We start from the raw sequence: 27,931 nt of genomic DNA on the forward strand, positions 1-27,931 counted from the left end.
GGGATCTTCCCAGACCAGGGCTTGAACCCGTGTCCCCTGCATTAGCAGGCAGATTCTCAACCACTGCGCCACCAGGGAAGCCCGGAAGGTGGAATCTTAACCACTGGACCACCAGGGAAGTCCCTGGAGCATATCATTCTTAAAAGGTTATAAATGGGGTGGTCTGGGTCTCTGAAGGACAGAGTACATCCCTATAAGACAGGAATCTCTGGGATTAAAAACTCATCAGAAACAATAGATGACATGAAAAGAAGCTGTTTGTGGTTAATATAGCTAATAACTGCTTGTAGGTCTCTGGAGGAATATTACAGACATCCTTAGAAATATAAATGATACATATTGTGACGATGGATGGCATTAGTTATTTGCCAGTTATTTACTGGCCATATGGTTGCCTTTTGAACTTTATTACTATGTGGTTTAGGTTTAATTACCTGGATCCTTCAGTGGCTCCTGAATGGAACAGCTGGAGTCAAGACTTTGCCTTCCTTCAATTATAGCTCAAGAAAGTTATTAGGTCTCATGTCCTGTAACTAAAGTAGATGATTTCTAGGTAGAATCATAGTTCCTATTAAAACCTTAGGAAAGCTTTTTTCTTTCTTTAAATAATAGCTTTATTGAGATATAATGCACATACCATGAAATTCATTCACCCTTTTAAAGTATACAATACGGTGGCTTTTAGTATATTTACAAAGTGTGTGTCAGTCATTACTATCTAATTTTAGAACATTTTCCTCATCCCCAAAAGAAACCTGTACCCATTAGGTTTCACTCCCCATTTCCCTCCTGACTTTCCTAGCCCTAGGCTATGACCAATCTACTTTCTGTCTCTGGATAATTTGCCTATTTTGGACATCTCATATAATTGGAATTATACAACATGTGATTCTTTGTGACTGGCTTCTTTCACTTATCATAGTATTTTTAAGGTTCATCCATGTTATAGCATATCAGTAGTTCATTTTTTTTATTGCTGAATAATATTCAATCATATGGATGTACCACCATTTGTTTTATCTGGTCACCAGTTGATGGGCATTTGCGTAGTTTCCAGTTTTTGGAAAATATGAATAAAGTTGTTTTATGAAGTTTTTATAAACATTTGTGCAAAGATTTTTGTATGGACATGTGTTTTTATTTACCTTAGGTAAGTTCTTAGGAGTGAGGTTGCTAGGTTGTATTGTTAAGTGTATGTTTAACTTTATAATTAAATCCCAAATTGTTTTTCCAAAGTGGCAGTACCATTTTACATTCCCACCACCAATTTACGAGAGTTCTGGTTGTTCCACATCCTAGTCAGCATTTGGAATTGTCAGGGTTTTTTGTTTGGGATTTTAGCCATTCTAAAAGGTGCGCAGTTCTTTGTTAGTTTTAAGTGAAAATCTTACAGTATGAAACCATCAGGACGATGATTTTAAATGCAAAGGAAGCATTTACTGAATGCCTGTTATATGCCAGGCCCTCTACTGGGTGATGGAAATACGGAGAAATAAGATATATCTCTGCTCCCATGGAAGTTACAGTTTATTGAGGATGTCAGGCATTATTGCTAACTATCTGGGGTTAAGATATTGGGGAGGGGATCGCCAGTAGAGTCCAACTACACCTAGAAGTGGGCAGTTTTGTGGAAGGACTTTGACATTTATGATCAGTAAAAAGAAAACAATATGAGGAACCCTATGTACCTTTGCATAATGTTCTAAGATAGGTTTTGGTCGTGAAGGTCAAGCTCTTCCTACGTTATCATGTCTAATAATCAGGACCTAATAAGCTACTTGGGATAATATTCTGATGCCTAACAGTTTGGGGGCAATACCAGCTGGTCACATATGCACAATAACCAGGGAAAGGGGAACTTAAATTTTTTGTAGTCCTTGGAACCTGCTCTTTTGACCCCTGTAGTTACTGTTTTCCCTTTCTGAGTCCATCCTGGGTCTGGCTTTCTGCCTTTTACCTCACACACTGCTAAACTGTATAATCAGTCCTTTTAAAAGTGCATATGGGGGGGCTTCCCTGGTGACGCAGTGGTTAAGAATCCGCCTGCCAATGCAGGGGACACGGGTTCGAGCCCTGGTCCGGGAAGATCCCACATGCCATGGAGCAACTAAGCCTGTGCGCCACAACTACTAAGCCTACACTCTAGAGCCTGTGAGCCACTACTGAGCCCACGTGCCACAACTACTGAAGCCCGTGTGCCTAGAGCCCGTGCTCTGCAACAAAAGAAGCCACCGCAATGAGAAGCCTGCACACTGCAATGAAGAGTAACCCCTGCTCGCCGCAACTAGAGAAAGCCCACGCACAGCAACAAAGACCCACTGCGGCCAAAAATAAATAAAATAAATAAATTTATATAAATAAATAAATAAAAGTGCATATGGGGGCTTCCCTGGTGTCCAGTGGTAAAGAATCCGCCTTCCAGTGCAGGGGACGCAGGTTCGATGCCTGGTCAGGTAACTAAGATCCCACATGCTGCGGGGCAACGAAGCCCATGCGCCTCAACTAGAGAAACCACGTGCCGCAACTACAGAGCTCAGGTGCTCTGGAACCCGCGTGCCACAACTATAGAGCCCACATGCCCTGGAGCCTGCGTGCCACAATAAATAAATAAATAATAAATGTTAAAAAAAAAAAAAGTGCATGTGTACTTAGCTCTGAACTGTTTACCACAGTCAGAAGTGGTAGCAATAGGCATTTGTACTTTTTGTCCAGTTGACCCCTTCAGCATTTACCCAGCTAGATCTGGCCTCAGTATGAAGGTCATTTCAGGTGAATAAGATTCCAAGAGCCATGTTTCCCTGTGTTTGATAAACTGGGCTTCTTATCGGACCTGTGTGGCAAACGATTGAGAAGAGCTGTGAAGGAAGATTGGAGGTGGCATGAAGCGGGAAGAGACTATGTGAAATTGCTGGGTCGTGCCTCAAGTTGTCATGCTCATCTAATTTTTGAGCATCAGAGCAGGTCAAACTATTTTTTGCTTTCTTAAAATCTTCTCGAGAACCTTAGCTTCGTTTGCTGTTATACAGCAAGGAAAAATATGATCTGATAAAAAGTTTGAAGTGATTGGAAGTCATTCTCATGAAGAAAAAGATGAGACTCATGATTTCTTTGTGTACGGCTATATCCTCTAAATTCTTGAGAATTTCTTTCATGGAAGACTGGGTTTAACAATAATGTTAAAAAATATTAAAATTCATAGCAGGTGCTGATCAATTTTTTTTTTTTTTTTCTGAAGACAGAAAAGCAAGAGAGAGTTCAACTTTGTAAGGACTTTAGGTTGGCTATAAGGAGCATCTGCTTGCTATTGAGGGACTGAAGGAGAGTCTATAGTCACGTTTTCCAGAGAGCTACAAGTATGGTAGTCTCATGTGGGATGGTTAAAATTTACCATTGACTGAAGGACTTGCTACCTACTGAAGATGGGATGAAAATCTGCGTTTGAAAAGGTTTTTTTTTCTCTTCCCCATAGGTTAGCGACATTGATTTTCTTTTATTTGGGAAAGCTTTTAATCTTCGGGCAAATGTTTGTCAAGCTGCTCGGTACTATAGTAAAGTTCAGTTTGATACAGGAACCTCATGCTTTTGATAGAGTCTGACAAATAACAGCAGTAATTGGTTTAGAGCTATAAATTCCTAGACTTCTACTTTGTGATACATAGAAATTTTATATTACTAGTCATCTGTTTCCTGCCCCTATATAGTATTTGTTATTAATGTTTTGTCTGTTCTTTCTGGTATTCTTAAGCATATTCTGAGCTTGAACTCACTACATGTTGATCTTTTGGATATATTGCCTCTTTGATTTTTACTCAGGGCTGGCAGGTTCTATAGATCCTTATGTTTCATTAGTACTGGTGTCCTTCATAGAAACCAGGGATCAGGAAACGATTGTGCCAGAATAGACCAAGCATGGAAGAGATGCAATTAAAGGAGCAGAACAGAAATTTTGAGGAAATTGGGGGATAGGAAAGAAATCTCAAAATCAGAAATTATTTTATAGAATATACACTGAGATAATTACTTGGTTCTTTTAACATACTCACTATGCATTTACCCTGTAGGAGGCATGTGTGTATAGTTGGGTGGGGGAGAGGCAAGAACATATATTAAAAGGGACCTTACCTCAGAAGCACAATTTTGGTCAAAGAAAGCAAGTTGCAGAACAGTATGCATATTTTTACATTTAGGAAAAAACATAAAACAATATATATTTTCTATGTATATGTTTGTCTGTGTCCATATATATATATATATATATATATACATATATATGTATATATATATACACATATATGTATGTGTGTATATATATATATTTTTTAACATCTGAAAGAATATGTGCCAAATGTATATAGTGGTCTGAAGAGAGTGCAAGAAGGCAGGAGGATTGGAGACTTTTGCTTTTTCTGTAATATTCTTTGTGTGTGTGTGTGTTTGAGAAGAATACGTTCATATTTTAATTATGTAATTAAATATCCATTTAAAAATAGATAAAGAATATTCATTACCCTTAAACAATGTTTATAGTGTAGGTGGGGAAATGAGATAGTTTCAAGTAATGTAAACTAGTTAGAAAATAAAAGCAGTAGGGTAGAAATTCAGGAATGGCTAGTTTTGTGGGTTAATTCTCTTTTATGGGTTGAATACACTTAACTTTGAAATGTTTTATCCGTATGTACATATATTGGAGCCATATGATAAATAGAAAAACCTTCCTTCAGGAATTCCTCCTCTTTTTTTTCTGTATCATTTCACAACCCCATTTATCCTTTGCTAACCCTTTCAAACATCTATCCTCCTTTTGACTTTTGATCTTGTCTGTGCCCCTTTGTTCCCAGCCAAGCCCCCATTGTTCATGGGACACACACGGCAACTGATCAGTGTAGAGCATTGGAGCATTACTGGTGTGGACTTGAAAGTCACAGACCTGGGTTCACATCCTGATTTCTGACCGGCTTTGTGACTTTGAGCAGTTATATAACCATGATTAATTTTATCATTTGGTTCCAGAGCTGCTTTTTTTTTTTCAGATGTTCTTGGCTCCTTGCAGCTTTGACCTTATATCTCTAGGAGAGGAAATGTCTGGGGATAAGCCAGAAAGGGTAGAAGAGGGTCCTGGATTTCTCTCCCAAGAAAAAGGCAGGTGAGGGCTGGTAGAGGCAGGCCTGGGGCTGTCCTGGAGGGTAGATCAAGCTACTACTTGAATTTAACTGGTTGTCAGTAGAACAAGGGTCATTGACCAAGGGCAAGTGAGGGTTAGGTTGCCTGTGTGGAAGGGTGGGATCAAAGAGTCCTGTCTCTGATTGTGTCAGTATGAGGCTGAAGTGGGTGTTTGTGAAAAGCATTTAAGGTGAAGGGAGTAGGAGGAAGTCAAGAAAGCAGTACACGGGGAGTCCTTAAGAGCACAGTCTGGATTTAGCTGAGTCCTGGCTCTGCCTCTTACTAGCCTTGTAACCTTGAGCCAGTTACTTATCTCTTCAAGATTTTATTGCTTGATTTATAAAACGGGGATAAAAGTTACCTACCTCATAGAGTTGTGAGGGAATACATTTAGCATTCTTAGAACAGCGCCAGGCACATATTAAGTACTTGATAAATTTATAAATATTAAGTCAAGCTAGGGGAAGAAGGAAAGCAGGCCTAAAGAACTGTATAGTGGGGGTGGCTGCCTCTGTGTACGTCTGACTGATGACATCCGTCCTTCGTTACCTCCAGAGAAAAGAGTCAGTAATAGGAAGCATTATTTATACATGTTCTAATACTTCCTGATGTGTTTGCTTGTTCAAAACACACTTAAAAAGATGTTTTCCTTATTTGTTATTCCCTATACCTGGAAACAAAACTTATGAAAAAGAAAGACCTTAAATGATTATTTGCCACTTGTAACCTTTGCTGTTAAATGATAAATTGCGGACTTGTTTTCTCTATGCATAATTTCTGTTGACTTTCACTGCAGATGTTTTAGTTTTTCTGTCTTTTTTGGTTTTTCTTGCCAGTTAATCAGTTATTTCAGCAACATTGACTACTTACAAAACTAAGAAGGATGAATCGTATGCAAATATAAATTGATGAAGCATAGATAGAATTAATTTTAGTGAGAAAATAAGTCTCTCAGTACTTATTGAAGTTTGTTCAGTTAAGAAGCCTGTGCAAATTCTATTGTGCATTTCACATGTTTCATCTGTTGAGCACTAGTGAACCCTGTTAGGTTAGCATCCATGAATCTCTAGGTTCTAAAATCTATGTTCCAGTACTCTGAGGTGGCATCACAGAAGTCTCTTTGTGTTTTCCCTAATATTCCAGTAGCCACCACAGTACAGATCCCTTGTACGTTTGTCATATAGCGCTGAAAACAACCATAAAAAGAGAATTATTATCACCCCCATTTTATAAATGTAGATAAATCAAGGCTTAGAAACTTGTTCAGAGTGACATGCCAGCAAGTGGCAGAGCCAGAATTTGAGAATTAGATGTCTGATTTCAAAGTTTGTGCTTTTAAAAACTAGGCCACCACCTGCTTCTCTCACCCACAATCAATTGGAAGACTGCAAAGCTGACCCTTGGCAAAGTGGCCGGGCTTGTTTATTTCTTGCTGCTATCTAGTCTCTCCCCTCACTTCACTGTCCCATTTTTGTGGTCAGATTCATGAATGTAAAGGCTTAACTTGAAGAATCATCCAGTCCAGTGGCTCTCGAATCTAGCCAGTCATAAGAATCACCAGGACATTAATTTCTTTTAAAATTACAGTTAAGTTGGTTTTAGCCAGAGCCCAGGAACCTGCATTTTAACCATTCTACATGTGATTTTAACAGTCTGACAGGTTTGGGAACCACTTCAATTACATGAATCCCCTCCAAATACCCCCTGCGATTTTCCTGACAGGTAGTCATCTAATATCTGATAGTCTTCTGACAGGAACTCACTACCACCTTGCCAGGAAGGTTATTTCATTGATAATTAGATGCAATGCTATGCTTCTATAGGGCTTTCATTTACTGTCCTGTATGGATTGGATTAACTTCTTTGGACAGATTTTTATACTCCTTAGATATTGGCTTGGAGGTCAGATCCACATTTGAATCTTCTCTGAACCTTACCTTCCTTGTGTAAAAGGAGTATGTTATTTTCCACCTTGAAGGATAATATCAAGAATTAAATGAAAAAAATAAACTGTTCTGGCTGGAAAGATACTAAAATCAGCCAGATTTTTTTTATAGTTTTATAAAAAACTATAGTTTTTTTTATAGTTCCAAACAGCTTTTTTTTTATAGTTCCTTCACCTCATCAGCCTTTTTGGAAATAGTCCCACATCTGCAGGGTTCTAGTTAGAAGTGTGGATATGTATGATAGAAGGCGCTTAGACACATTCTGGGATTGTCAGTGCCAGAAATAGGCTGTCATTCTGACTACTCATCAGCACACTTTTTTACCTCTGGCTTTTTCTTTGGACAAAGAATGTGATACTCATTCTTACGGGTACAAACTTGCATTTCTGGAAATTCAGCTTTACTCCGTAAGTAATTGGGAGTTTCCACTGATAACTTGAACCCAAAGCAAAACAAATGATCAGCAGCAAGACCCTAAAGGCAAAAGGAAAGACCTTCTTCAGTTATATAGAGACCAAAATGGAGAACCAAAGAAAATATTCCATGTCTCTTTCTTATCCATCAGTAGAGATAGGTAACTGCTGAGTGTTAGTTAAAAAGGAAAAAAAATGGGGTGGAGGAAAAAAAAATGGGTAGAAAGGAGTTGGGGGACAGCAGTAAAGAAAGAAATGTTGAGCACTTGCTTTTTGTCAAACATAATGTGAGTAAAATGAATACTTAAGTAATTTCACCCTAATCCTCACAGGTAAGAAAGATCCCATTTTACCAATGAGAACACTGAAGACATCGAGAATGACTAAGACAAGCCTCATGCCTGGTTAAATGACAGGTCCAGATTCAAGACACCTAGGATTTTACAGAATGTGATTTTAAAAAAAAATTTATTATACACACACAAATATATGTTCTTTAAGAAATAGATGTGACTTAGTTTTTATTGTATTGTATACATTCCTTTGTTAAAACACCTGTCATACTCTTATTTTAATTGGTTATGTCTCCCTCTACCAGTTACTTAAAAGTAGGGACTAGGTTATAACATTCATCTCTGAATCACTAGGGCCCAGCCCTTCACTTGTGCATTAAAGGCTTGTAAAAATGAAATATCTCTCTGTGGCATTTGATAACGTCTGTGCCCTCCACCCCTACTCCTCATGTGTGAGTTAAAAAAAAAAAAAGTATATTATTGGAAGGGATGTTATAAATAATCTAGCTCAATCCTTTCATTTGTATAAAGGGAGGAATTTCAGGCACAGACTAGAGATCATGATGTACCCAAAAGCTCCTAAGTGACTGTATTTCTAGCATTCTTGCGTTCTGGTTCTCAGTTCAGGGCTCTTCTTCGGACCTGCGTCCAAACTTACTGCATTCATTCATTCAGTAACCCTCTGGGTTCCTCCTCTATGCTCAGAGCTGAGGAAATGCCACCTTCCTTTCTGCCTGCCTGGATGGATATACAGCCATGCTTTCCAGAAGCCAGAAGAAAACAGCTTCCCAAGATTTTAAGACTTAAACTAGAAAATGATCACTGTAGCTGAGATTTTTACCTGTTGTATTCCTTTTTGCTCATCAAGGCAGTCATTTTGTTATTCTGTTGCTCATAGGGGAGGATAAGTGGTCATTTGCAAAACTGGATAAACTTTTCAAGACCCTGAAAATAATCTCTCATTGCTGTGGTTTGATTTGGTGTGGTTGTTGATGTTTATGACTGTATTGCTTTTCTTTAGCAAAAGCAAACTAAATCTGCTGTTCTGTAGTATTAAGTTAGGCCATGAACTGCATTTCCTTTTAGGCTCAGACTACTAAAAATAATTTGTAGGTGATGGTCTCCCATGGGCTTGAGTGAAATGCAGTAGAACAATTTTCTTCTTCACTTAGTTTGTGTTAGCTCTCTGTTTTCAAAATGTTTTTGAATCTAACATCATGAAATCACACTACCTTGGGTTAAAGTTTTTTTTCATGTGAGTGCTTTTCAAAAGGTAGTTTTAGTACTTTGGACACATTTTAATTTTTATAAAGTGTATCTAATGTATGGAACTTATCAGTAATAATTATTAAAGATACCCAATGAAATTACATTGAAACTACAGTCACCTTTTGATTTTTCAGGGAAGTGATTCTGTTTGTAGACTGAGCGTTCTTAGTTATGGTCTTCCTCTAGGGAAAAAAAAAGATCTCTATTCATTTGAATAGAATATTCCGTTGATAGTAGAGGGAGAGGGTGAAGGGTGGAGGGCAAAACCAATTCACTTGACTCTTTTGAATTTACTTTTTTAGTTCATTTGAGAGAAAATTAGTCTGAAGTACTGGGACATATATATTAAAGAATTATTAGGGTAAAGGATACAATTTAATTAATTATGGAAACTCGTATTAAACTTAATGTTGCCAAGTCATTATTCTTTTTTTTTTTTAATTTATTTAATTATTTATTTAGTTTTGACTGTGTTGGGTCTTCGTTTCTGTGCGAGGGCTTTGTCTAGTTGTGGCAAGCGGGGGCCACTCTTCATCGCGGTGTGCGGGCCTCTCACTATCGCGGCCTCTCTTGTTGCGGAGCACAGGCTTCAGACGCGCAGGCTCAGTAGTTGTGGCTCACGGGCCCAGTTGCTCCGCGGCATGTGGGATCTTCCCAGACCAGGGCTCGAACCCGTGTCCCCTGCATTGGCAGGCAGATTCTCAACCACTGTGCCACCAGGGAAGCCCCCAAGTCATTATTCTTAATGAAAAGAATGTGTTATTAAAACTACCTGGAATTTTGATTCGTGTCATCAATCCGTGGCAAGAAGCAAATGATATGGTTATTAATTTTATGAAGTAATTTTATGTATTGTCTTGTTCTGTTTTTATTTTTAGGACCGGAGTAGGCCCTATGACACTTTTAACTTGCACTCGTTGGAGAACTCCTTAATGGATATGATAAGGACTGATCATGAGCCTCTGAAAGGTAAACACTACCCTCCCAGTGGCCCACCAATGAGTTTCGCTGATATAATGTGGAGGAATCATTTTGCAGGTTAGGAATATTCATATGTCCATTCCTTGCTTGGTGTTTTAAACAAAAATCAGCTTTTTAATAATTGTGGTTTTGTTTTTGTTTCTTTTTTGTTTGTTTGTTTTTGTTTGCTTCTGTAAAGCATTGTGGAATGTATTTAAATTTGATTTTTTTTTAAACCTGGGTTCAGCTACCTACCATAATCAAGGTTGTTTGCTTTAATCATAATGTCTGGCAGAAGCATGTGTTGGGTAGCTGAGGTCGTGGTTTATAGCATGAGACCAGCAGCCAAGTTTTTTGGGCTTTGTGTATTTGAAATGTTTAGCTGAACCTGGATAATTCATTTAAGTCCAAGTATACTGCAAGGAAGTATGAGATTTAATCTCCAAAGACTACTTCAGAAAACTTTGTAGAAAAGGGTTTCATTTTATTAAAATACAATCACTATCCTAGTGTAGGAAATATCGCTACACAGACTTAAGAGCAGACAGTGACCCTTTGCATTCTCTAAGGCTAAACACAAGGAAAATGTTTTGGGTTAAATATAAGGCAGAAAGTCCCAAGGTCAGCAATATTAGGACCTCCTATATTTAGAGCCCATGTAAATTCAGGATAGAGGCTGATGTTACATTCATGATTACAGATAGTTCTTATTATGCGGTATAGGACTTTTCCAGGGCCCTGTGATATTTTAAGATACTAAAATGGAAATTTTCTGTGGAAATAGCCACTGTACTTGGGTTTAGAGACTATCTGAAAACTGGAAGCGTTAGCCACAAGGATGCCCGTCTTATATGAACCCTTATGTCCTCTAGAGTTGTGAGGAATTTGATCCCTTCTGGTTCTCTGCAAGCTCTTATATAGGGTATGACTGACTGTGAACCTGATAGTCATTTCCTCATGCCACACCAAAAATCTGTTTCATCATTTTCTTGTCACACTCATGATTTTCTGCTGCTTTCCTCAAGTTCCAGTGAAAAGAAAGTAGTTAACAGGCTATGAAGAAAATAAAAGATTTTGAGAAAAGCTATATTTTAAGGCCTTCAGAAGTAGGAAAAAAGGCCTCTCATTTAGTCATTGTTATATTTAGTCACTGTTACCACATCTTTCTTCAGTAAAGATAAGGTACGTGGTAATTTCACTTAGAAGTGAGAATGGTGTTTAAAAAAAAAAACCAATATTCACAGACTGTTTTGTGTTTTTAGTATCTTCTAAGGCTACATTTGTCTTCCTTCTCTACCTCGAACAGCTGTAAGCCCATCCTAATTATTCTAAAATATTCAGTCCTTGTTCTTTATGCAGACCTGTTTTATCTTGGTCTGTATTCTCCTAGCAATAAAAGATTATGAAAGGATCTTGGATTATAGTCTGTAAAATAATTTTCTAGAATTTTGTGAATATTGATTAAGCAGGAGCTGTTCTGCCCTGTTGAGAGTAGCACTGTCAAAGTGTAAGGAGGGTGCCTCACTGTGGGATAATGTAAATACCTTATTCTACTTGTGATGGCCCCTTTTTTACTTTACGTCCAACTACCTCTGCATAAATTTCTCCACTACACTTGCAAATGTGAGGTTTCATCTATAAAAGCCTTCTGAATTGTACTTATAATATGTCCTAATAAGTTGGAAGGCACTTAACATGGACTTTTTTACAGCCTCAGTATGGTTACAACCACCCACATTGATCTCCTATGAATGGACTACTTCCCATGGTCAATTACCTCACCCTGTTATTGTCCCCTGGTTAGGGTGTTTGAACTTCAGGCTTCCCTTTTCCAGCTGGGAGACTTTTACGTTTGGTTTACGGCACCATGTGTTTGATCCTTATTACTTCTAAAAACATAATTATGGTGCTAGCGTTTTAAGGGAAAGATTTTCAGTAATAATTTGATTTTAAAACATGGAGCAAATTATAATAACTAAAAGATAATTTAAAAATAAAAGGGGGCTTCCCTGGTGGCGCAGTGGTTGAGAGTCTGCCTGCCAATGCGGGGGACGCGGGTTCGGGCCCTGGTCTGGGGGGATCCCGCATGCTGCGGAGCGGCTGGGCCCGTGAGCCACGATTGCTGAGCTTGCGCGTCTGGAGCCTGTGCTCGGCAACAGGAGAGGCCGCGATAGTGACAGGCCCGCGCACCGCGATGAAGAGTGGCCCCCGCTTGCCACAACTGGAGAAGGCCCTCGCACAGAAATGAAGACCCAACACAGCCATAAATAAATAAATAAATGAATAAAAATTAAAAAAAAAAAAAAATAAAAAATAAAAGGAACATTGTCATGACGTATCTTTTAAAAAATTTTCCATATAATAAACATTATGTTTTTACCTTGTCTTTATAATTTATTGATAGACCTTAACTTTGGACTCTTAGGTTGTTTCCAGCTTTTTCTCCATTATAGGTAATGCTGCCATGGATGAGTTCTTGCACGTAGCTTTTTCTTAAGGAAAATTCATAGAGAGGGTCTCTGGCTCAAAAGATGTAAAGGTCTAGGTGAATTGAGCTTTAAGAGAAAGGTGGTAGGATAGGGGAACTACCTCATGGCTTCTGTATGAGTCTGTCCAGAAACACTTCCCCCTATCCATCCTGTTCTTCCTCCTAGCTTTAATATCCTCTTGTTTTACTTGAACATTATTTTGAGGGTCTTAAAATTCAAGTTAGAGAGTCATTGGTTTTTTGTGTGCTTATTTGTTTTGGTGTTTTTCTATGGATTTAGGTTTTCTTTAGAAAAAAATACATTTTTTTTTTTTTTTTGCTACTTTATTTATTTATTTATTTATTTATTTATTTATTTATTTATTTATTTATTTGGCTGTGTTGGGTCTTCAGTTCGTGCGAGGGCTTTCTCCGGTTACGGCAAGTGGGGGCCACTCTTCATCGCGGTGCGGGGACCGCTCTTCATCGCGGTGCGCGGGCCTTTCACTATCGCGGCCCCTCCCGTTGCGGGGCACAGGCTCCAGACGCGCAGGCTCAGTAGTTGTGGCTCACGGGCCCAGCTGCTCCGTGGCATGTGGGATCTTCCCAGACCAGGGCCCGAACCCGTGTCCCCTGCATTAGCAGGCAGATTCTCAACCACTGCGCCACCAGGGAAGCCCAAAAAAATACATTTTTGCTCATTGTAAGAAATTCAAGTAGTACATAAAAAGACAAAAAGGAAAGTGAAAAAACCACCTGAGACTTACTACCTAGAGATAACACAGATTATTATTTTTATTAATATTCTTCCAGACATTTTATATTCTCTGTATAGGAAATGAAATTTCAACTCAGCCTTTCTGACTTTGCAGTCATTCAAACCTGGGTTTGAATTCTGGTTCTGCCTTTAGTTGGCTATTGATCTAGATAAATTAGTTAGCCTCTTCAAAGCCTTAGTGTCTTCATCATTAAAATAAAGCACCTACTTCATAGAGTGGGTGTGAAGGTGAGATAAAGTCCCTGACACTAGAAACTGCTCAGAAGTTATCTGTGATTTTTTTTACCAGCAGCGGTAGTGGTGTGCCTACTGCCTGGCCTGGGTAATAAAGTAAACCTTTATGTCCCTACAGTATTTACTTCCTTCCAGCTAGACTGCAGCTAAGTGTTGAAAGCTTTCGAATGCAAGTTGTCAAAATTGTGTATTTGCCATAGATATAAGTAGTGATTATTGAAGGATAAACATTCTGTCATTATCAAAAACCACCTAAAGGAGAAAGAAAAATAATCCTCCTAAGTTTTGTTGGCTTTACAAAGTTTTATACCTGAATAGTGTAAAGAAAGTATAATAAAGTAGAATATCACATTCATGAAAAATAAAAGTACTTCATGATGTACTTAAAGTGAACATGGTGAAAATAAGTGCACAGTGATATTTCATCATATAAATGTATTCAGTAAGAAATCCCTTTATTCAACTGTTCTCTTGATTCAGGCAGAAAAAGGGTTAGTGGGAGAAATGACAGAATAGGAACTTTAGGAAGTAATAAAACTTGTTTTAGTAAAGAGCTTTAACAGTTTTCCAATCATATTTCTACCTATACTAGGTCAGCCTTAAAGATGTTTGTAGGAAATTTTAAAATTTTAAAAATTAAAAAAACCCTCCTCCCCATGTTAAAAATGTCAAGTAATGTAGAGAAAAAGTCAAACTGAGCTTTCTTCACAGAACCCTGAGGAATGTCTTCTGCAATGCTGCTCAGATCACAGAACCTTTATTTAAACAAAAATTAATTTAAATAAAATAAAAACTAATTTTGGGGGGGCTTCTTTGATCTCAAACTACAGTTCTTGATTGTAGCAGAATAACGTTTTAATAATTACCTGTTGTCTCTTACCATACCTTAGGTATGACTTCTCCTTTCGTTCATTTGAGAAAATGTCTCCAGGAAATGAGAAGGAGGGTTTTGAGAAGGGTGATGAACTAATGAAAACTATCCCTTATTTCTTTTCTAAGTACAGAAATCCTTGGGTCAGTAGAGGTATGAGTGAGGCCTAAGTGGGAAGAATTGTCCTCTGCCGTCTTTTCTAGTGGATGCAGGGAAAGCCAAATCTCCTCATGATTATGAGGATTAGGGGGATTTCTGGCATCGGGAGAGTTAGGATTAGGAAAGGGGAAAATGTTCCTCCCTGCACCCTCCTTACAGCTGTCCCCCGACTTGCTACCAATGATGAGGGTTCACCTAGCCACTGGGGAACCCCTCTGAAAACCCAGGGACGTAAGGTTTGATTATTCATACCCTCTCTTGGGATTATTATTCAAAGAGGACAAAGTGATGAGAGAGAAGAATAATAGGGAAAACCCAACACAGTGCATTGGGCAGGGTAGGTGACATTATGAAGCAAGGTCCCATTGCCTGGCTGGGGTAGTACAGTATAGCACAGTCCTTGGCAAAAAACAGGAAGGAATCATCCTTCTCTCATCCTGTGTAGTCTCCCTGTTATAACAGAAGAGTAGGCTTGGCTGGGTACTTGGGGGTAGTGCCTGATGAAACATTTTTGTGTATTTGAATTTTCTCTTCCTTCACCATTCATGGAACTGAAATGTGAAAAATGAAAAGAGCAGGTGTCGGTTGAGAACTGATATCGAAGGGTTTGTTTTTCAAATGTATACTGAATCTGGGAAAAAATAGCAGCTATCCTCTGATAATAGTGCTTTAAAACATTTAAATTGACAGAAACTTGGAAGAAATAATGCCATCCCTTTGGTATTATAGAGGCATTTTTCTGTATTCATCATAATTTAAATTTAGTATTATAGAGCCTTTCAGAAAATTGGTCCCTTTTGTGGAAGGTTGAGGTCACCTTGTTTTAGAAAAAGTGCACCTTCATTACATTTAGTTTATTTAGAAAAATATACAGTCTCTTTACGTACTTGAATTATTACTCCGGTTCTAATTTTGTACTACCTCCCTTTGGCCCACATCTGTCTGCCTTGTATAAAAGTTTGCAGATTCCAGAAACTGTTAGGGCACAGGTTCGAAGTTAGCAAGAAGTCATTGTTCCTCTTCTACACAAAAGGGAAGACAACAGATAGAAGTTGAGTGATTTTGTTTTTATAGGTAATTCCCATTAATTTGCCCAGTGATCCTTTCAATATGGCACTATAATCACCTGAGAGTAAGAAAAAGATAAAGGGTTCTTTAATCCTGGGCACTACCTCTGGAAATTCTGATTTAATTGTTCTAGAGTACAGACTGAAATGAGGCAATGTAGGCACAGAGGAATTGATAACATACCAAAAATTATTCACAACTGGTATGCAAAGAAACAAGGATTTGACCTCAGGTCAAAGCTCACCTTTTTTGCTTCGTGGTTCTTTGGAACACATTTCGAATATTATAGTAACATACTTTCGTAATTTTTCCTTAAAAGGAATTTGAAACACCATTTTATTGTATTCTTACATATCACATTATTGTACCTTGTAGATACTTTTTCTGAGGGACTGTCTCTTCAACTTTATAGAGAAAATTAGTAGGAAATAGAATCTAGTAGAATATGCATTGTCTCATAACATTTTCTAGAACACAGCACTCACATTCTGTTATGTAAAGGTCTCCAAAGGGCTTGACTTTTTAGAACATGTGGGGATGATTAGAGAAAGATAGTTGCTCCCTATCTCATAAGGAATTGCAGAAGTGAAGAGGTGACTTTCATTATTAGTTACGAATTAATAAAAATTCTAGTTTTTATTTTGGACATATAAAAGTATGGGTTTAGTTTGACTCTGAAACTTTGAATAACAGTAGAGGCAATTTTTTATAACTAACATCTTAAATATGAATATGAATTGAGCTTATGAGACTGTGATTTTTACAGTCTGAATAGCCATATGTAACCCTATTCTCCAACCTCCCCCTCCATCCTCTCCCACCCCCATTTATCAGGCCTTGTGCAGTGGGGAAAGTGGGACACGGTCTCAGATTTCCACAGCATCGTTTAACTCAGTAAAACTAAGTATGCCTTCCAGTTTTCGAAACCTTATATTTTACGCTATACTTAAAAGATAGCTAGCTGACAAGAACAATTTAAAAATAGCAGACCGTGGACAGGTGACAAAATGTCACGCTGGCAGCACCAGACTGCATTAACAAAAATCACCAGATGTCACACACTTGATTTCTATTTTCACAGCTGATTAAACAGCAGTATTTGTTGGACAAAAGGAAGAAAAAAGAAATGGCCTCATCTGAATTTGGAGTCAGTTTTTCTTTTGCTGTTGGTATTTTCTCTCTCCTTCAAAATCCCATAATAACTAAAACTTAAGGCATACCATATATTAAATTTTTAAAATATTATAAAATAAACCTAATTTTAGGAAAGAAACCTTTATACATATATACTCCCTAAACTGGCAGGCTATAAATCAAAATGTTAGCAGAGCTTGTCTTTGATTGGTGATCTTGTTTTCTTCATTTTTCTGTATTGTCTAATTTTTCTCCAATGAAAATATATTGTATTTTATAATCTAAACATTAATTTTTGAAGAGGTAGAGAAAGTAGCTTAAAGAAGCCATAAGTGGTTTACTAAAAAGAATTTGGGAAAAAATTATATTACATTTAAGTAACTGGTTCTGATGGTTCTGACATTGAACTAGAGTTTCTTATAAAATCTTTGGTTGATGATCTTGATCTAGAGATCATTAAAGTCAAAGAGGCCAACAGAATTAGGAAGGATACCAGGAAAGGCAAAAAAATTTTCTGCTTTTCAGCAAGTAGTGATGCCTTCATCTACAAAACATTGCCTAAGGCTCTTGTTTTGCCGCATCTTTAGAAAGACTGAATTGGAAGTTATCGGTGTAGGATAGAGGATGATAATTAGAAAACTACTGAGCTTCCTTTCAGTTTCATCTTTCCAGGTTGAAAAGTCCCAAGACCTGATGGAAAGAGTACAATAAGGATCCAGCTTCTAGAGGACTACAGAGAGGGGCACCCCTTAACGTTAGGGAACATAAGTAGTTCCAGAAACATATAAAAACTATTATTTGATATAGTGGTTGTAAACTACATAATTCTTTACCATAAATGATTGTAGCACAGGAAATAAAAGAAGTTGAATGAGCTGAATTTGGGCTTGCTTGGATTTCTTGATAACCCGTATTATTCTGAGAACATTTAGGGAACATCCCTAGTTTATAGGAACAACACCCATATCTGAATATTCCTAGGTCAAGATTGAAAGACCCTCTCAATGTGCCATTTCCTTAAATTCTGCTCGGCAGTGATTGGGTTTTTTAGGCAGACTTTACAGTGACTGGTTGTTTATTGTTTAGTTTGAATACCTCAGAATATGATAAGTAAATCACAAATTAATACATCTTCCTTTTTCCCAAGTAATTAATACATCTTCTGCTCTTAAACCTGGAGGCTATTAGTTGAAACATCTTATTCAGACTTGTCATCTTATAGAACGGAGGCTGGCAAGCACCATCTGTAAAGGGCCAGAGAGTAAATACTTTAGGCCTGTGGGCCATATAGTTTCTGTTGCACATGATTCTTTGTTTTTTAATTTCTGTGTTTGTTTTTACAATTCTTTAAAAATGTAAAAGTGATTGTTCGTTTGGAGGCAGACAAAACAAGCAGCCAGCCCCCTGTTACTATAAGGACAAAGGTCTGGACACAATCATTATGCTCAAGGTCGTATAACTAATGAGTGGTAGGGGCAGCACAAGAACCCTAAATTTTTAGGCCGGTCATTGTCCCCCACTATATCTGTTATATAAATTTTACATCTTTCTTCTGGTCGCCATTCTGATCATTATGTTGCATTTTTGAGCCACCATGAAACCTTTATCTTTTAATTCCCTCTAAGCTTCAAGTTTATATACTTCTTTGAATTCATTATTTTGCTGCTTGAATTTGAAGGGCAGTATAAATTGTTTAAATAAAATGCTTAATCCAGGGAGTTGGCATGTTTAAATTGGAATGTGGGAAATGCGTTAAATTTTCCTATTATAATGGAAGCTTCTTTTTTGTTTTGTTTTATTTCTTTGTTGTTATTGAGACTTTAGCTTTGTTTTAAGATTTTTCATGTGTATGTTTTATGACTTGATTTAAAACTGTTTTAACTGCTGTGGCCTTTGATAGCATTGTTATAGATTAATCTGTTTTAGTTTTTTGTAATGTTCATATTGTACAATGTATTTATGATTATATTAAGCATTCTTTGTGGTTAAAGTAAAATTACTTTATTTTTTAGGACGCATGGGAATAAATTTTCATCATCCAGGAACAGATAATATTATGGCACTTAACAGTAAGTCTTCATATGAAATATTCTGTAAAATTGGCAGTCAAGTCTACGGCATGTAATTTCCACTTTCTCAGCTGTTCATTACATTTCAGCCTTCACTGAGTGCAGTGTAGACCATTATTCTATAGCAGTGGTTTTCAAAGTGTGGACCCTGAACGAGCAGCATCAGCATCATTTGGGAACTTATTAAAAATGGAAAATCTCAGGCCCCATTACAGATCTGCTGAATCAGAAACTTTAAGCATGGGGCCCAGAAATCTGTGTATGACCGAGTTCTGTAGGTGATTCTGATGCAGGCTAAAGTTTGAGAACTGCTGCTGTAAACCAGGGGTTGACAAACTACAGCCCTGTGAGCCATATGTGGCCCACCGCCTGCCTGTTTTTGTAAATAGTTTTATTGAAACACAGCCAAACCCTTTCATTTATGGATTGTCTTTGGCTACTTTTGTTCTACAGTGGCAGAGACAAAAAAGCCTAAACTGTTTATTGTCTGGCCCTTTACAGAGAACTTTGCTGACCCGTGCTGTATAATACCACTGTGGTAGGGGGGGAGGAAGGAGGGGAGGAAGAAGGAGGGAGATGATAGAGAGGGACTGGGCTAGAGAGTGTGAATAAATAAATCAACTTATTGTAACTCAGAATTTTCTCATTGTGGTGTAGATAGCCAACAGGTGCTTCAAACTGGGCATATAAGGGGTTTCCCATTAGTGGAGTTTGCATAGGAATAGTGGCAATAGCTTTGCTGCTTAGAAATGGTTTTGTCAGTGTACTTGTTGGATTGGGTTCTGGAGCATCAAAACCTTATTAGCCAGAAAGTCACTGTATTAAATAATACTGCAAGAAATATCTGGCTGGCATCAACTCTCCTTCCTAGTGTCTATGGACCAAATAGCTTTGCAGAAGAACAGTCTCTAAATGGAAATTGTTCCTTGTCTGAAGGACCATACAAGCCATTGAATCCCTCAGGATATAAGTTTTCTCCTCTATCAAATGAGTGATATCAGGTTGTCCCCTCTCATCCTCCCTGACATACAAGCTGACTGTCAATACACATGGAAGACATGCTGGGTAAATTTACGGTTGTTTACAATATTACCCCTTTTTTTCTTGCTTGAGTAAGGATGTTGAAATGCCATTAGTGTTCCTTAGGGCATATTTTAGGTTATCTCTAAAATATATATTCCATATTTCTTTTGGTTCTGACATGTAGCCTACCTTCCAAGGAGCACTGGTAAGAACCAGCACTGCTGGCATTGTTTGATAATGCAGGTCCTAATCCACTCCATGCATATTTTGTTCTAAACAGCTAGTATCTCCTCTTTTTGAGGGTCTTGGAAACAATGGGAGTTCCAGACTATCCACCTCTATTTTCTAATTTCTAGAAGAAAGATCACTTTACAGTTAGATTCTGCTACCTCTAACTTTTTTTCTAGAAGGCAGGTATTTTTGAGGTGAGGATTAATAAACATGCTTAACTTGCCGAGCCACAGCAATTTTGTGAAGCTTTGTGAAAACACTTCAGTTAGATGATGGGATTTAGAAATGAATGTAAAAGAAAAGAACAGTATGATAGTGTGTCTGCCTGCAGGAATAAGTGTGTATTTTAGAAAAGACCTAATTTGACGTGGTGTAAGTCCTCTTCTGCAAGAGGGAGAGGATATAATTTATGATTTTCCATGTAAAAAATGAAGCTAAAGGACACTTTTGTTTTTAAAACGTTTTGATTCTCTTTGATTTGATTCTCTTTAATCTCTGCTTTTAAATAAGAGATTTCATTTATGTTCTTTCCACTTTTTACATGTTGTTTAAATCCCCCTTTCAGCCTTGAAATTTCTTCATCCTTACAGATGAGGAGACTGAATTAGGTCATCTTAATGATTGCTTTCAGAATGAAGATTCTGTGATGTTGTAGTATTTTTTAAAGTACCAAAAGGGTCATTTTGCCAATATCTATATCAAATGTTGATGAGTTACGCATATTTCAACATTATGGCAGATACCAGAGCACACCTATCTTCAAATGACTCTGTGGGTCCTGCCCTATAGGCTCCTCAAAGTAAACCGTAAAAACCACTGGGGTTTGACATTTGCATTTGTCAGGTCTCTTTCAAAGTTGACTTTGACTTGAAATGATCAGAATAAACAAAATATCCTCCTTGGTAGATACTTGTGAGGTCTACAGGTTTTGACAGATTTGCTGTGATAAAGCTTTTTTTCCCCTTTTGTGTAGTTGGGCCCAGTCCATCTGGTGACATATATATGTAACACATGCACAAACACACCTATGTATTTTTTGTCTTCCCTTTTATGCCTACCATTTTTCAGCTCAACAGTTAGTGTCCTGTGACTGGTCTGTCCTTCTTATTTTCCCTCAACCTTCATATAGATGAGGTCACAAATCACTAAATCTTCATTAATTCAGAATTTGCAATTATTGAAAGGGGCTGGGTTGAAGTTGAACTATATTTTCAGACAAGAAGATACTGGCTAAGAAAATTTAAAAGAATTGAGTCAAGGGTTAAATTTTTTAAAAAAGAAAATGTGAGACAGTTGTAGTTCCTTTTTTATTAACTGTTTTTGGTATGCAAAATTGATGCTTCCTAACTCTGTTCATAATGCTGCCATTCACTATGTCTTCAAAAAATCTCCCATTCTTTCACTTCCTTGATCTCACCCAAACCCAGATCTCTCCTGAAAATACCATGTTGTGAGCTCTCCTGACTTGATGAGACAGACAGAGGTGTCAGGGTGAGCATTCTCACTTCTCATTACTACTGCCCAACTTTGAATGGGCCAGTTTCCCGTTTTTTGGTGTTCCTAGTGCATGTCTTCCACCTATACCTTCCTCTCAGAATCACCACTGCTGATGACATCTAGAAGCCAGAAAATGGAGCTTGGGAGAAGACGGTAGGAAACCAACTGTAGAAAACAGTAAACCTGTAGACATTTAGGGTGTGGAAAGACTAGCAAAATTTGTGTAAAGCCAAAGACTCTCCTGATTTTTGCTACTCAAGACCATGAATTTAGTAAGAGTTAGCAGGCCAACCTTTGGGGAGGAAACTAAGAGACACATCTAAATTTTGGCTGTTACCGAAAATTTTAGTCCTCAAGTATTGTAGAATACAGAAGTGGAGATGGGAAGAAATTCTGATCCATCAGTAAGATCTGCCACTTGTTTGCTATTTCCAAAATATAGTTAGTTCTGAAACAGTATGCCCCTTCCATTTAAACTGTTAATGTATTTTTTCTTAACTTTCTAATAATGCCCTCTTTTCATCCTCTTCACCCTTACACCAAAGACACTAGAAGTTTGCATAATGTATTTTTTTTTTTTTTTAAAGTTTTACTTGATTTTATTTATTTATTTATTTATTTTTGGCTGTGTTGGGTCTTCGGTTCGTGCGAGGGCTTTCTCCAGTTGCGGCAAGCGGGGGCCACTCTTCATCGCGGTGCGGGGACCGCTCTTCATCGCGGTGCGCGGGCCTTTCTCTATCGCGGCCCCTCCCGTCGCGGGGCACAGGCTCCAGACGCGCAGGCTCAGCAATTGTGGCTCACGGGCCCAGCTGCTCCGTGGCATGTGGGATCTTCCCAGACCAGGGCTCGAACCCGTGTCCCCTGCATTAGCAGGCAGATTCTCAACCACTGCGCCACCAGGGAAGCCTGCATAATGTATTTTTATTTTTCCTGCTGGAGAAGGAAGGAGACTATGAGAGTGCTTCCAGCTATATCTGTAGTAGTTTTATCAGCGAGATTTTTTCTAACATTTAAGGGTAGTTTGTGTTTTTTGTTTCTTTGATTGTCTGTGGGTTTTGTGTGTGTGTGCATGTGTGTGTATACCTGCACTCTAGGTATAGAGTTGAGTTTAGCAGTTGCGGGCTTGTATGGGATTGATGCCTGACTTGGTGCTTTTTCCTCTATTATGATGATCCTCAGAAAAGGATATTGGTGCTCCATCATTAGTCAAGTGACCAAATTTATGGTCAAGTTAATGTTCAAAACCAGAATGCCTGGTCTTGTGATTTACTCTAGGAGAATCACTGCTGAGTATATCCACTTTATTCCTTTTGACTGGTCAGCTCCTCTTTTTTCAAGTAGAGAATGGGAAAAACAATGAAATATCAGGAAGTTGCTTGATGAGTACAACTTGAGAAACAGGGGGAGCAGTGTGGCCTAAGGGATAGTATCACTCAGCTTCAGGGAGGTATCTTCCAAGTAGGCTGGAAGGCTTGTGAAGCCTGAAGATGAGCAATAAATTAGCATAGCCATGAAAAGCATTGTTTAGAATCTAGCAGATCTGGTCCCACTTCTTAGAAGCTGTATGACCTTGGGGCCACATTCTTAACTTCTTTGTCTCTGGTTTCTTCACCTGTAAAATCAAGATAATGATCACTAAAGTGGCTATATATAAATCTTGTAAAGTTTAGCATAGCGGCCTATAGATAATGCTCAGGTGAACTGCTGTCATGATTGCTTGTATCAGAGCTTTAGTGCTGCCTTTTATTTAATTTATTTATTTAATTTATTTAATTTATTTATTTTTGGCTGTGTTGGGTCTTCGTTGCTGCACGTGAGCTTTCTGTAGTTGCGGTGAGCGGGGGCTACTCTTCATTGTAGTGCGCGGGCTTCTCACTGGGGTGGCTTCTCTTGTTGTGGAGCACAGGCTCTAGGCGCGTGGGCTTCAGTAGTTGTGGCACGTGGGCTCAGTAGTTGTGGCTCGTGGGCTCTAGAGCGCAGGCTGAGTAGTTGTGGCGCACTGGCTTAGTTGCTCCGCGGCATGTGGGATCTTCCCGGACCAGGGCTCGAACCTGTGTCCCCTGCATTGGCAGGCGGACTCCCAACCATTGTGCCACCAGGGAAGCCATAGTGCTGCCTTTTAAAGATTTCCTTTTCTTTGCATGTTAGACTTCCAAAACATATCCTACATTGTTTGTATTTAGATAGAGGTTTTCCTGATGGAATTTAAGACAGCACACCTACAAATCACTAATAGGCTAGAGTGGCTGTCCTGGAGTATATTACTGTCTCTTTTTGTGTGAATCTTTTTTTCTGCATGAAATGCTTCCTGTCTCTGTCTCCTGACTGAAACATGCACCTTCTTTGGGGCTTAGAGTTGCTGTATCTTTCATGATGTTTGGCACTTTTAAAGATGCCGTACAGTGATGTTTGCAATGTAAAATGGGATAGCCATTTTGGGCAACAGTTTGGCAGTTTCTTAAAAAAGTTAAACATACACACCTACCATAGGATGCAGCAGTTCTATCTTAAGAATTTACCAATGTCCACACAAAGGTGTGTATGTGATGTTTAAAGCAGCAGTATTCATGATAGCCAAAATTATAAATAATCCAGATGTCCCTCAACTGGAGAACGGATAAACAAAGTGTGGTACATTTGCACAGTGGAATACTATTCTGCAATAAAGAAGAGCGAACTGTTGGACTTCCCTGGTGGAGCAGTGGTTAAGAATCCACCTGCTGTCGCAGGGGACTAGGGTTCAAGCCCTGGTCTGGGAAGATCCCACATGCCGCGGAGCAACTAAGCCAGTGCACCACAACTACTGAGCCTGTGCTCTAGAGCCCGTGAGCCACGACTACTGAGCCCACGTGCCACAACTGCTGAAGCCCATGCACCTAGAGCCCATGCTCTGCAACAAGAGAAGCCACCACAATGAGAAGCACGCACACCACATCAAAGAGTTCCCCCACTCACCGCAGCTAGAGAAAGCCTGCGCACAGCAATGAAGACCTAACCACAGCCAAAAGTAAATAAATAAATAAATTAATTAATTTTAAAAAAGGGACGAACTGTTGATTCATGCAGCAACATGAATGACTCAAAATAATTATGCTGAATTTAAAAAACTAGACAAAGAAAGAGTACATACTAGATGATTCCATTAATATAAAATTCTAGAAAATGTACACTAATCTATAGTGACAGAAAATACAACAGCTTTAAGAATATTTTGAAGTAATATTGTCCCCCTTTTTTCAGAGGACAAGAGTGAAGGCTTAGATTTTTGGAGGAGTCATGTGATAAGGATGGCTTCTGGTTGAGCAAGTCTCTGAATCTCCTAAGTCTCTCTTTAGTTAAAAAAACCTACAGGAGGACAGTTATGATACTCTAACTACCTCATTATTTTTGTGAGATGTAGATGAGATTAGGCACAGGTACAAATAAAGTGTTAGTATTGCTACATTTGGAAAGTAGGGGGCATAGTCTTTTTAGAGAAGAGGGTCTAAACAGTAGTTTTGTAATGTAACAGAGGTTCAGTTTTATTTAAAAATTTTCATGCCATTCATTTTTTGATATCTCTCAGCTTGTAACTACAGCCTGTTCCAAGTTATGAGGCAAATAAGAAATTTGAAGTGCCGTTAGATTATACAAAAGTTATGTGCCTTATTTGTCAGCTGAACTATAAACCCAGTAGAGGCTTATACTTCAGTAGGTATCTTCTACAGCTTCTTGTTAATTGCAACCTCTAACCCAGTAATTTGAACTTAATACAGCTAAACTTGCTATCCCATATGATAATTATGAAATAAAGAATTTGTTTCCACAAGTCAAAAAAAAAAAAAAAGAAATTTGAAGTGCCACTTTCCCTCTGACAGGGAGGGATGATTGTTTGCCGTCACTCTTCCTTATCAAACTTTTAAGAACACTGATAAAACCTTGGATGTTTGAAGACTTAAAATTTTAATATCTTAAAAAAGCCTCAAGGGCTTCCCTGGTGGCGCAGTGGTTGAGAGTCTGCCTGCCAATGCAGGGGACATGGGTTCGATCCCTGGTCTGGGAGGATCCCACATACTGCGGAGCAATTAGGCCCGTGAGCCACAATTACTGAGCCTGTGCGTCTGGAGCTTGTGCTCCACAACAAGAGAGGCCGCGACAGTGAGAGGCCCGCACACCGCGATGAAGAGTGGCCCCCGCTCGCCGCGACTAGAGAAAGCCCTCGCACAGAAACGAAGACCCAACACAGCCAAAAATAAATATAAATAAATAAAAATTAAAAAAAAAAAAAAGCCTCAAAAAGACATTCATCTGCTTGAGAAACTCTGAGGTCGTTGATTGTTAACACCTTGTACACAGCTGATGCACCAAGAAGCTTGGAGCTTTAGCTCATGCTGCCTTCCGCTTCTTTCCTCTGATTAATGCGTTGAAAATATTTGAGAAGACTTCACTTCTATTTCTGTTTGAACTGAGGGCTGCCAGAGGCGATGTGAAAGGGTTTTGGTATGAACTTTGTGTTTGGCAGACTCTGGTGTGGCCGCCGAGCCTCCTCTTCCCCCTCCCTTTCATTCTCTGCTGAGGGTGAACTCCTTGGGGAGCGGCTCAGCTGAGACGAAGTGGCAGAGAGGGAGCTGAACACATGATGCTTTTATGCCAAAATGGGAATAGAGCCAGTTTTGCTAGAATTTCAAATGGAATTTTCCAAAATTTGAAGAGTACATTGTATTTCTGCTCACCATGAGTGGATATAAGTCAATAGTTTTTTTTTTTTTTTTTTAGCAGAGTAATAAGATAGTGAAGGAATTATTTTGAGATTCTCAGATTAAAGACTTTGTCTTTGAGTATTTTGAACTTTTGGAAGACAAGATCCCTGTTTCTATCTGAACAGATTTAGAAGTAAAATTAGTATATAATTGTGGAATGAATATATTGTAAATGATGGCTAATTTAAAAATGCAGGATAGTAATCAGAAGGCCATGTAATGATCTATACTCAAATTTCAAACTATTTTGGGTAGATGCTGCACATGAACATGGTAGGGGACCTAAGGGCATTGTTGTTTTGTTTTGACCTTCTCATTTTACAGATGGGGAAGCTGAGGTTCAAGAGACTATGTGAACTGGCTAGGGTGACATGATGGAGCCAGAACCTTCTGGATCAGAACCTTCTGCCTCCAGGTTGAGGGTGATAACCTTTGCTTTAAATACTTAATTGTTAAGAGTGGTTATATTATTTTTATACTAGTTTAACACACACAAATTCAGTGTCTCTGGGAAAATCATTTTTCTAATGTTACTTGTCACCTTGTTTATGCTCTGAATGCTTAATGAATCCTCTTTTCCTGAAAAATAGAGTGATATTCCTGGTCTACATGGCCTGGCATTGAATATTGTAAAGAACTGAACTCTGAAATTCTTGACTTACTTTACTGGATTTTGGAAGAAGTTCTTTGTGTGTGTGAATATGTCTAAGGTGTCAGGATTTGGGTGCTTCCGACCTAATAATAAAGATGCAGGAAACTGAAAAGTTACCTTTTTCCTGTGGACCTCCCTGTTTGCTTTGTCCACTTGTGTCAGCAGTAGAACGTGGATTTCTCTTTTATAGCACTCATCACACTTGTAATTAACTATTTTAATGTTGGTGTTTCACTTTAATATGTACGCTTCAAGAGGGCAGAGAATGAACTTCTTTTCATAGCTGTTCGTTGGTTTCCAGTGCAATGCCCAGCCCATAGAGTAGGTACTCAGTCTGGAAGACTGGAAGAAAGGGAGAGATATCTCAGAGAGACTGTGAAAAGCACAGTTTAACAGCCTTAGAGAATATCTAGTCCACCTTAGTTCCTTCCTAAAGTTTTGTTTTAACTTTTCCTTTTGGAAGCTGGTACTAACATATATGGATCTAGCAATGAACAGTTTACAAAGTGCTTTCACAGACCTGTCTCTGCCATTGTAATGCTTAAAATGGTTTGCCAGGACATGGTCAAAATTTTCCTTGAGCACCAGTTTCACCCCAGAATTATTCTCTTATCCAAACAAAATATGGCTGTGTGATAGAGCAGTATATGAAACTGAATGCAGTTTTTCAGATAAAGCTGGAGACTTCAAAAGATTTTCTAGATTTCAGCAAGTTTTAAGAATGCTTTGTGATTTGTTTCCTTCTGCTATTGGGGCACTTTGATAGAAAACAGAGAATCATGGTCATTCCTTTCATCTTTATTGCATCCTTGTTTAAAACACGGCAGTGTCCTCATTTTCTAAAAAAGGTAAAGGAACTTGCTGATGTCATACAGCCAGCAAGTAGTCATCTATGACTTGGACACACAGATTAGTCTGCTAACCAGTCCTTTAATCCAAAAGAGCAGTGATTTCTGCTCTTTTGGGTT

At 38.5% G+C, this 27,931-nt stretch overlaps 1 protein-coding gene across 5 annotated transcripts in view; it reads left to right on the top strand.

The window, feature by feature from the left end:
- CPEB3 (cytoplasmic polyadenylation element binding protein 3) overlaps window positions 1–27,931 on the top strand; it is a 184,615-nt gene that overhangs the window by 60,376 nt on the left and 96,308 nt on the right. For 3 of the 5 annotated variants that reach the window (XM_057530627.1, XM_057530629.1, XM_057530628.1), the window contains exons 3-4: window positions 9,960–10,119; window positions 18,765–18,821. In XM_057530627.1, the coding sequence (XP_057386610.1) occupies window positions 9,960–10,119; window positions 18,765–18,821 (217 nt within the window). The remainder of the gene's footprint in view (window positions 1–9,959; window positions 10,120–18,764; window positions 18,822–27,931) is intronic. The other 2 variants (XM_057530630.1, XM_057530631.1) reach the window with 1 other exon arrangement.

Source organism: Balaenoptera acutorostrata, chromosome 16 (assembly GCF_949987535.1).
Source record: "Balaenoptera acutorostrata chromosome 16, mBalAcu1.1, whole genome shotgun sequence".
Classification (NCBI taxonomy): domain Eukaryota; kingdom Metazoa; phylum Chordata; class Mammalia; order Artiodactyla; family Balaenopteridae; genus Balaenoptera; species Balaenoptera acutorostrata.